The 10086-nt window shown below is 42.6% G+C and overlaps 1 protein-coding gene, 1 long non-coding RNA gene and 4 other non-coding genes across 6 annotated transcripts; all 6 read left to right on the top strand.

Annotated features, from left to right (window-relative positions):
• Positions 1-547: 547 nt before the first annotated feature.
• trnas-aga (transfer RNA serine (anticodon AGA)) lies at positions 548-629 on the top strand. The gene has a single exon. It is a non-coding gene; the product is annotated as a tRNA-Ser (tRNA).
• A 618-nt stretch (positions 630-1247) lies between these two features.
• Positions 1248-4076, top strand: LOC148895646 (uncharacterized). Its single transcript, XR_016115589.1, has 8 exons — positions 1248-1717; positions 1886-1914; positions 2644-2681; positions 2859-2882; positions 3058-3106; positions 3432-3479; positions 3651-3697; positions 3871-4076. It is a non-coding gene; the product is annotated as an uncharacterized LOC148895646 (long non-coding RNA).
• Positions 1512-1592, top strand: LOC148895649 (small nucleolar RNA SNORD74). Its single transcript, XR_016115682.1, has one exon. It is a non-coding gene; the product is annotated as a small nucleolar RNA SNORD74 (small nucleolar RNA).
• LOC148895648 (small nucleolar RNA SNORD75) lies at positions 1758-1821 on the top strand. Its single transcript, XR_016115683.1, has one exon. It is a non-coding gene; the product is annotated as a small nucleolar RNA SNORD75 (small nucleolar RNA).
• LOC148895647 (small nucleolar RNA SNORD79) lies at positions 2717-2797 on the top strand. Its single transcript, XR_016115659.1, has one exon. It is a non-coding gene; the product is annotated as a small nucleolar RNA SNORD79 (small nucleolar RNA).
• Positions 4077-4529: 453 nt separating the features above from the next.
• Positions 4530-9295, top strand: tor3a (torsin family 3, member A). The gene is made up of 6 exons (XM_089001201.1): positions 4530-4917; positions 4980-5102; positions 5839-6104; positions 6519-6694; positions 6942-7066; positions 7282-9295. Exons 1-6 carry the CDS (start codon positions 4743-4745, stop codon positions 7527-7529), a joined length of 1113 nt encoding a protein of 370 aa, XP_088857327.1. The 5' UTR covers positions 4530-4742; the 3' UTR covers positions 7530-9295.
• Positions 9296-10086: the final 791 nt, after the last annotated feature.

The following is a 10086-nucleotide window of genomic DNA, read 5'->3' as shown; positions in this document are numbered from 1 at the left end:
GTTCTTCCACGCCTTCAAAGGCTCTTCATATCGCCACCGTTGGAATGTAGATTCAATTAATTTGGTCAAAACGCGCTTGAAGTCATACCCTGTGACTGAATATTTAGATAACAGTTGCTCACTGTCACAAGCACACGCCTGCGTTACATTCAAGAGGCCATGCATTAGAATCCGCTGCTCAGGCCTTTCATGAAAGAAAATCAAAGGGTTCAAGGTCACGATGACATTCCACACCACTTAATTTATTAATCATGCAAAAAAGGATACATGAAGTAAATATGATTTTAAGCCCCCCTCCACACACACACCTCCAATCACGGGCAGTCGAAGGCGGTAAGGCAAATTGTTTGATAAAGACCATTTTCCTGGATGTTGTGGCTGGTGGTGGGCCTGTGTGATTCTGGAATAAACCACTGCTGTGAGCAGATTTCACTCTCAGATGTAAAATGGGGGGATTCCAGGAGTCCATAATGAAGCAGTTCGCGAGCGTCTCATTCTTGTGATACGTAAAGATGTGTATTAAAACATAATTTGTAGTTTAAGAGCAGTTGTCGTGGCCGAGTGGTTAAGGCGATGGACTAGAAATCCATTGGGGTCTCCCCGCGCAGGTTCGAATCCTGCCGACAACGTCATTTTCTTAGCGCAACAACGAAGACGTCATATATCATGGAAAGATGGACACGGTTCCGAAGGACATTTGCTCCCGTATTCGACTGTGTATTTTGTTAATGGAGTCGAATTTAATGATTGTAGACAAGTTGTGAGTTTTGACCCGAATTTCTGAAAAATAAACTTACTTTCATGTTTAAAGCATTGTCGCTGGTGCTGGGTCCTCAATGACACGTGGTCGGGTCCTCAATGACACGTGGTCATCATGCATCGATTTTGTGCATTGATATCATAGATTTTGTTGCTGGTTTTTGGGGCGCTGTTACAAAATCATGACATTTTAAAAATGTTGCTTGTAGTGTGAAATGTTTCCGACAAAATCTCTTGGGTGGCATTTCCTGTTTCTCGCCCATTTACCACAAGTCTGTGCGACATTAAAATGAGCACATGTGACACGTTGCTTGGTTCTTTGGGGTAAATCAAAGTTGCTCGTTTTGCCCCAAGATTTGGAAATCGCACCGCTGCCATTTTCCCATCAGCCCGCGTTGTGGCGCACGGACTGATGGGAAATTATTTTTTGTATAAATTGCCCCTGCACCCACTCCTCTGTCTCATTCCTGCTCTTCACTTCGGTAAGAATAGACGCCGCTCTACGCATCGTTGAAAAAGCTTGCAAATCTTATCCCTCCTAACGTTTTAACAGTTGTTAATCGATCATATTCGTTCTTTTTGTATATAATGTAACTATTTTACGCTAAACGGCTATCTGATATTGCTTTAAACTTTAAAGTGTCACTTCGCTTGGCCTGCACCACGTGCTTTGGGCAAATGTAGCTGCGGCTACTTGGCGCCCCCTCCCTTTCCCATCAACTTGCCGTAAATATGGTTGTGTTTTATTTCGTCCCATTGCTATATGATGAGAAAGTGTTGGTAGGGACATCTGAATGGATGTGAAGAAACGCCAACCACACTGACAGCGTGGGGACACAGCCCCGAATTAAGCTACATAGCATATTTGCTAACGCGAACGTCGCTTATCCTATCTGACATTTTTCACCCCGTTTCAGTTTCACGGCACCCAAGATGCGGCAACCAACTGGATTAAAGCGTATGTATATTTGCCTTAAAATAGTTTTTTTTTTTACTTTAGTCTGTGATTACATTCAAAGAGTAGTGGACAGAAGTGGTTTCTGACAAATGTTTTCTGAGGCTATATTCTAAAGAGGGCAAAAATAATTGGTGCGAATAGCCTTGCTAAAGTCAATTTTTCTGGCAGGATTTTGGAGGCGGCAGACGTTAACGATGGTCAGTACAAAGTTTTGTTTTAAGCTTCTCTAAGGTGTGCTCTGACTCAAATTACATTGGACCCCCTCACACTCTTGGGAATATCACATTTTCTCAATTTTCCTTTCTGTGATAACCACTTAAGTGTTAAGGATTTTATCCCCAATGCATTTCAACAAACTTAACTTTTATGTACATTTTCACTAGTCACAAGCCAACCCAGTCCGTGTATCATGCGAGTGGTGGAGTCCTTTGTACTTTATAGTAGAGGTGGGCAAATGTTTGACCTGATTTCCTCAATTGAGTTTTTCACTTGTCAAATTGTGATGCTGAAATGAAAATCAGTTTTGGATACTTGGGAGACAATTTATTTTATTTTTCCTTTTACAATTTGTGTAAATTTAAAACAGATGGACCGTGTGTCCTATATTACATTTTACTTGCAACGCCGTTGCCCACTTCAATTTTGCTGGCACGACAATTTTAACAGATTTGGTGAAATTCAAAAGTGCAGGTGTGAAAGGCTCCATGTGGACCTCAGCTTTCCTTTGCCCACCCCTGCGTCAGATCCTCACCGCCTGCCGCAGGCAACGGTTTACTTTTCTGTTGCTATGATGACGTTTATTTGCTACTCTTGACAAGATGGATGACGATTCAACCGCCAAGTTGACATCTGAGGCACTGCCGCAAATTTTTTCAAGAGATTATGAAAGGGGATTATGTGTCAACCTTTTTTCTTTTCGTTGACAGTGCCGCTTGGGTTGTGATTCACCTGACTGATATCAGAGGTAAAACTTGATTGTAATTTTCCTCCTGGAAATCAAGCTGTAGATGATGACTTTGAATAAAACAATGGGAATCTCTCTGAAAAATAGTGAAAGATTACATGTTGTCTGATTCTGTTTTAGCTAGCAGCTTTCCCTGCCATCTGTTACCTGTTGCTAAGCTTTGCCATGTCTTTGCAGGTGGTGTTCCTTCCTTATATCCGGGTACGGTTATAATATTTTTTTCATGACCCTTCAAATGATTGACTAAAGTGATGAGTTCATAGTTCAGCAGATCATCAATGATGAATATTTCGCTCCTATCTGATGTATCCTGACTTAATCTTTTGCATAGAAATGTATGGGCATTGTTAAATTTATGCCCTTTTGTCTCATGCAGCCTTCATGAAGCATTGCTGAAAGAATGGAACCTTCACCTACCCGCAATGGTATGTTAAATGTGCACTTCAAGGCCCCATTCAAATGTAGCATTGCATAGATCTGGTTAGATGCATTTTAAACTAGCTTTATTGCACATGTTTTTAGTGAAGGGCAGCAGACACATGCTCTCTATGGGGTATGCTGATGTCTAAATGATATTTGGGTTAGCTAAGAGCAATGGTGGTTGTGAATGGGGCCTTAATCTATTGGGCATGATGACTGTGAATCAGGTCACCTATCCAGTTGAGGAGATTAACACATATCTGACCATGGTTGAGTTTTGTAGTAGATCTTTATTTAAAGCAAAAGGCTCTAACTAGGATTCTGGTGCAGATTGCTGAGGAAGAGGTTCGGCCCGTTCTGCAAAAGTAATCGCTTCAGGTAGGTTAACATTTAGGCTAACTTCTCCTCTACTGACCTGTGATGATTAAAAAATGTTGGCTGACACTTACAATGTGGAGTCATTAGCTCTATCTGAAGGGTCAGCATGCTAATATATCTGGAAAGACTTGGATGTGTTTTGAAGTGACTCGACTCATCTTTCCTCCGCAGGAGCTGAGCTTGCGTGGTGTACCCACCACCAAATGGATGAACTCAAGGTGAGGATGTAACTGTCCATAAGTTATCTGTTGGGAAGGGGGTTCTGTGATGTGTCAACAAATGTCTGACCTGAACTAAAATGTGGATATCCGTTGCTGAGTTGACCCACCCTTGGTAAATTGTGCAAAACTGAGCCACACATGTAATAATCACTTCTTGCTCCTGTCCGCAGCATCACTCGAAGTTGACTGGCTGGGCTTGGTAAGCGTCCTTTCAACTGTTACCAAAACAAACCGGCGCTACGCATGATGAACAGATTCTGCCAAATGAACTCTGATTATAACCCATACCGTTCCATATTTTCTGACTTGTGGCCACAAAACTTTTTTTTTTTTTGTGTGGGAATGTTCATGCAAAGTTCTGAGTAATGGTTTTTTTCTGTAGTGATTCGAAGTGCTGCATCTTCATCGCTCACCAGACTTCTTAGACGTCCAAGTACCACAACTGTCTTGCTCTGCCAGCAAAGGAATCCTTGAACTCTGAACAAGCACTAAAATCTTTATGCGATTAAGTGTGATGTGACTTGAATGACATTCCAAGGCTTGTGAAGTTCACCAATACTGTATTGTGAATGAATGCAGGTTAGCGATGTGATTGCCAGACTTGTTTTTGAGTTACCCAAGGCTACAAAACTCAGATGTGAGAATAAGACTTGTTTTTTTACGTTACACAGGCTGCACTTATTGTTTTCATTTCTTGCCGTCTTTATTAAAAGACGTTCACATAAAAGTTGTGTCTTGTTTGTTTTTCTCATATTGAGTCCAATTTTTAGATATTGGATAAATATTTGCGTATGTGCGCGCGACTTAGAAAAGCCTATCAGTGTCTGCCGGGTAAGAAACTGAAGTTACTGGCTGTCGTGTCGCTGTGACGTCGCTTGTGTCACGCTTCTTTGGGAAAGCAGTTTGTATTGACGTAAATAAACGATTTTTGGCGGGTGGGGCTCAGTCGTGACGGCACTTCCGGTGTGTAACTAGCACTCCGGTGGAAGCTAAGCATTGAGCCAGCCAGTCTAGTGGTGGCGCCTTCCCGACCTCTTCACTCATGTTTGCCCGCTTTTTGTCCCTGCTGCCCCTTCTCGTGCTGGCCTTTCCCGCACATGCTCATTTCTTTCACTTGGATACGTTGTCGAACACGTCCTTGTACTATTTTAACTACATTTACTGCAACATTTGGGAGGGCGAGTGTCAGCCTCACCAGGACGATGCGACACAGCAAGGTACGACGTCAGGCTGGAACGTGGTTTTCATTCCGTATTGTCTTGACATTTTGCATGTTCAGTTCCTACCAGGGACTTTTGGGCCGGTTTCCCCCAGGATTATATGGACCTGCTTTACCGCTTGTACTGCAACCTGGGTCAGTGCTGCGAGTCCGGAGACTGCAGGGTGACAAACAACATCACTGGTAGTACAGTACATTCCAATTAAGCTCTCATATGAAATGTGTGATTGATAGAACTAGTAAAAGACAGGTGGATTTTTTTTTTTTCGTTCGAGCACCATTTATGATCGTGGGCTCCTCGATTTACGAGTTTATAGCGGCAAAACGTCAACTGGCAGAAGATGACAAAATCAGTTACAGTCAATTGTTCGGTGGTTATGCTAATCTTTCAGCACCCGCCAAAAAACGTAATTACGTTGCTTCGTTGTTTTGTTTGGGAATTTTTCATCCATCCATATTCCAGACCGCCTTATCCTCATTAGGGTCGCGGGGGTTGCTGGAGCCTATCCCAGCCGTCTTCGGACACTAGGCGGAGGACACCCTGAATTACTTGCCAGCCAATCGCACGTTTAGGAATTTTTCATGTATTAAAAATTATTTTCCTTTCGGCTTTTCCCTTCAAAGGGTTGCCACAGCAAATCAGTGTCCTCCATCTTTCGAGGTTCGATCCGCATGTTTGTTTTGGCCAAGCTTTTACGTCGCATGCCCTTCCTGACACAACCTTCTGTATTTATCTGTATTAAAAATTCCGCAGTAAAAAATGCTTTTGACATCACAAATGTTCCACAATTTATTGAAATTGTGAACATTAAGTCAAACTGCACACGTTGCTTTGTTCACTAGTGTAGTCCAGATTTTCCTTAAAATAAATTAAGGGCCTTCTGAAGGAGTTCAAATGAAGTCATGTCCCTTTTTGTAGGTTTGGCTCACGATCTCCAGAATAAGTTGCATGGGCAGCACCTGGCCCAGTCTGTAGTTCTGAAAGCAATCCAGGGTTTCATCAACAACCCAGAGTCCAATAAGCCTCTGACGCTCTCCTTCCATGGCTGGTCGGGAACTGGGAAGAACTTTGTGGCCCGGATGGTTGCTGATAACCTTTATCGTGATGGGGTGAAGAGCGAGTGTGTCCGCCTGTTCATCGCCCCGTTTCACTTTCACCATGCCAGGATGGTGGACACGTACAAGGTGAGAGGCAGGAGGTGAGGGCTGGCGCCAAGAACATATTGGTCAAGTCATTGGCCAGTTTTAGATTTTATCAAAGTTGAATGGCAATGCTGTGAACTGCAATCATCAAAATCAAACTGTTTTTTGTTTTTTTTTATACGGGGTTGGCTTCAGCCCCGCTGGGCCACAACTGCCTGATTGGCATCCAGTGTGCACAAATGTTACACAATTGCCGTTTTACATTTCAGAATGCTACTGGGTCAATATTACTACACAAGCGAAGTGGAAAGTCCAAATACAGATGGACAATTTCTCTGTCAACTCATCAAGATTATGGCTCTTTTGGTTTTATTCAAAATGAAGTTTTGACTGACTTCAGCCATCATGTGGAACTGAAATTGAACTCCCAAAAGTCATTCAACCCCTACTTTTTAGGGCCAGCTGAGAGACGCCATCCGGGACACCGTCCTGCGGTGTTCCCAAACTCTGTTCATCTTTGATGAGGCTGAGAAACTGCACCCGGGCCTGATCGATGCCATCAAGCCATACATGGCCCACTATGACAACATCGACGGGGTCAACTACAGAAAGGCCATCTTCCTCTTCCTCAGGTTGGATTGTTTTCCAGGTTCAGCATTACATGTTTCAAAGATGGCATTCTCTTGAGCAGCACTTTGTCTCGTAATGTTGATGAACGGAGATGTTGTTTATTCCTGCAATCTTCGGACAAAGTATTAAAGAGCATCTTGGTAGCCATCTTTGCGCAAGACATTTTAACTTCCTGTCATAACATCAGACTAAAGTCCCGGTTGAAATGAGTCTTTATATCTAACCCAAGCTTTTGCCTGGTATTTGTAGTAATATTGGAGGAGCAGCGATCAATGATGTCGCATTGGACTTCTGGCACTCTGGTCAGAACAGAGAAGACATCGGGATGGAGGATTTGGAACACCGACTACGTGCTGAAACAATGGAAGGTCAAGGTCTGTAAAAGTCTTGAGATCAAGTTCATTTTGTGATCTGTGTTCATTGCCGAAATTGGCCTTAGTCAACAGTGTTTCCCAACCTTTCTTGAGCAAGGTGTACTGTTTAAACCACAAAGGAGTATCGCCCAAAGTGTCAAAGATCCTTTGCGAATTCCCTATGCTTTGAGCTTTGTTGTTGTTGAACGAATTCAATGAACCTTATTTCTTTCCAGGCGGTTTTTCCAACAGTGAGCTGATGTCCGATCACCTGATTGACTTCTTCGTACCCTTCCTACCTCTGGAGCACCGTCACATCAAGCTGTGCGCCAAGGATGCCTTCACTGCGCGAGGCCTGGAGGCCAACGAGGCCACTCTGGATCAGGTGGCCAAGGCCATGCTCTACATTCCCAAGGAGGAGAGATTGTTCTCGGCCCAGGGATGCAAGTCCATCCCTCAGCGGATCAACTTCTTTCTTCCTTAGAAGAAATGAGAGCGAGAGACACGTCTGGAGTACATGTGCAGCGTGCACCCTTACAGGTGCGAGACACGCAATTACAGGTTACTTGTGCACAGTTACCAAAAGCACTTCCTGTATGTGGGGCCGTCACATCAGTTGTGCGGGGGCAAATGAGTTGCATTCCTCTTTTATTATAGATCCTCGCTTGGCACTAACACTACACGGTGGACAACAGTGGGGGAAATCATTAGATAAATCATTTGCTGTTGAAAAAAAAACGTTCTGTTCACATTGGCGGCGGTAAAAGTTTTCATGTTGCAATTTACATTTTTGACACACTTGAAGAATTGACACTTGAATTGTAGAATGCATCACTTTTGTGCTCTGCTGTACTTCTTCCATCTTTCCTCTCTTTCTCATCCTTGTACGGTGTCAGACAGACCGCAGTTGATTTGTCTGGAGAAATATAAGTGGGAAATAATATGCACGTTTTATTTCCAGGGAAATAAAACATGCGCATATGTAAATGTGGTACAATTTACATATGCATGTTTTATTTCCGTATGATGAGTATCGTTGCGCGTCTGTAAAAACTGCCGTGTGAACTCGAGCAGGGCTGCACCACTTCTCTTTAGTCAGCAGCTTTTTACATGTGAACGTGCCACAAAATTTACACCGGTGTAAGATATCACACCAAAATACATCGGTGCAGCACCGTTGCAAATGTGTGCATCCCTATTGAGTCCATCTTTTTTATTTTATAAACAGCTGAATGAAGAATGATTTAATAATGCAGCCCTTTCCCTTTGTTTACTGAAACCAGGTGGATCTCTAAAATGGCAATCACTGCCATCTACTGGTGGTTGTGCATCAGTAAAGCAATTTTTTTTGGAAGCTTGACATTTACATTGCAGATAAAGCAGCGTCATTAGACTCGTGTAAAGAAAGAAAAAATGGTAAAAATGAATTATATTTTACTGCGTTTAAGCAAATGCTGATGGGGAAAAAATGTACAAACTCTGAAATGTCATTTAATTTATTTATTCATTTTACTTATTTTACAATCAGAAGGTACACTACCAGCTTGGAGCAATTTGGCCCAATGAATATACCTGTACAGTGGGACCTTGGCTTACGCACTTAATTGGTTCCCAGACAGAGTGTGTAAGGTGACAAGTGTGTGTCCCAAAAATAATTTCCCATAGCAAACCATTAAAAGGAGGATAATCCGTTCCCAGGTCTCCATAAAATAAAATTTTCAACTAAATAAGTCTTAAAACTACACACAATATACCTTAGTCTATGTATAATAAATGTACTATTGTATTGTAATGAAAGGAATATACTGCACTGTATAATAGTCATTTTATTTACATTTGTGATGGTTGTTGATGGCATGATGGAATGGCGTTGGAGGTCGGAGGGAATTGCTGTTTAGAAGGAGAGTCACATTCCATAAGGACTGTAATTAAAGAAATAAACTACTATATAATAAAGTTGTATTTACCTTTGTGATGATCGTTGATGGCTTATGGAAGGAGAGTCACCTTCAAGGACTGTTGTTAACTCAACCTCTGGTGTGGCTTCTCTTCTTTGCTTCTTCTGAGACTCTTTATCATTTTTGCTTACTGAAAACCTCTTAATTGACACCTGTTGCTTTCTGACTTGTAAGGTCTTACGAAATTAAAGCATCACATTATCATTAATAATGTTGATGATTCTCACAGCGACAGTCTTTTCTGAATGGAATTGTTCAATAAAAGTCTGCACATCATTCCACTTAGCCAACATTGCCATGATGCTCTCATTTGATGCTGCAGCCGTCTCTTACTCCTCGCTCTCAGATGACAACTCCTGAATGGCTTGCTTCTGCTTGTCCTCTTGAAGCCAAATCAAATCCTCTGTGTTGAGGACCTCATTATGGTCAGCAACAAGCTCCTCGATCCATGACGAGTAACACAGTGAATCCCCATACGGCGCTTAAAGTTCTCGAACCATCCGTTGTTGGCTTTAAAATCAATAGGCGCCGAACTTCCCGGTTGCCGCATGGCGATATCAGAGTGAACTTGCCGTGCTTTCTTGCATATAATTGCTTTATTCAGGCTGTTGCTGAATAGCTGCTTTTCGTTAATCCAAATTAACAAGTTTTTCAACTTCTTCTATTTCCCGAGACCGTTGCTTTGACAGCACGGAAACTCCTTTAGCAACACACACACCTTTAATGGCTTCTTTGTTACGAAGGACGGTAGCAATGGTGGACTTAGCATATCGCTACTGGGCTGTTAAATCAGACAAACACACACCTCGTTCGTGTTTCTCAATGATCTCCTTCTTCTCCTCGACTGTAATTTTGTTTTGTGTCTTCTTCGGCTGAACATGAGCCTGTGGTGGGGTCTTTTTCGGTCCCATAACAGCAAAAGTAAAAAAATCCTTGAAGACGATCGACGTGTGCACTCAGAGAAAGGGTGTGTGGAAAGGTAGGCCAGCTGGGGTGCTGTTCGGTCGTGTGGTTTGGTGTTCTTCTGCCGAAGATTACTACGCCAGCCATGGTGGAGCGGCGCTCCATGTGTATCCCGAAAAG

The sequence above is a fragment of the Hippocampus bargibanti genome, linkage group LG07 (assembly GCF_051943395.1).
Source record: "Hippocampus bargibanti isolate YZ-2025 linkage group LG07, ASM5194339v1, whole genome shotgun sequence".
In the NCBI taxonomy this organism is placed as follows: Eukaryota; Metazoa; Chordata; class Actinopteri; order Syngnathiformes; family Syngnathidae; genus Hippocampus; species Hippocampus bargibanti.
This window is presented reverse-complemented; position numbering and strand designations above follow the sequence as displayed.

Bases quoted from the DNA above. Each gene is read 5' to 3' on its own strand.
- tor3a (XM_089001201.1), top strand. From the start codon at position 4,743: ATGTTTGCCCGCTTTTTGTCCCTGCTGCCCCTTCTCGTGCTGGCCTTT. The intron at 4,918-4,979 runs GTACGACGTCAG...TTGCATGTTCAG, and splicing joins GGACGATGCGACACAGCAAG to TTCCTACCAGGGACTTTTGG. The intron at 5,103-5,838 runs GTAGTACAGTAC...CCCTTTTTGTAG, and splicing joins GGTGACAAACAACATCACTG to GTTTGGCTCACGATCTCCAG.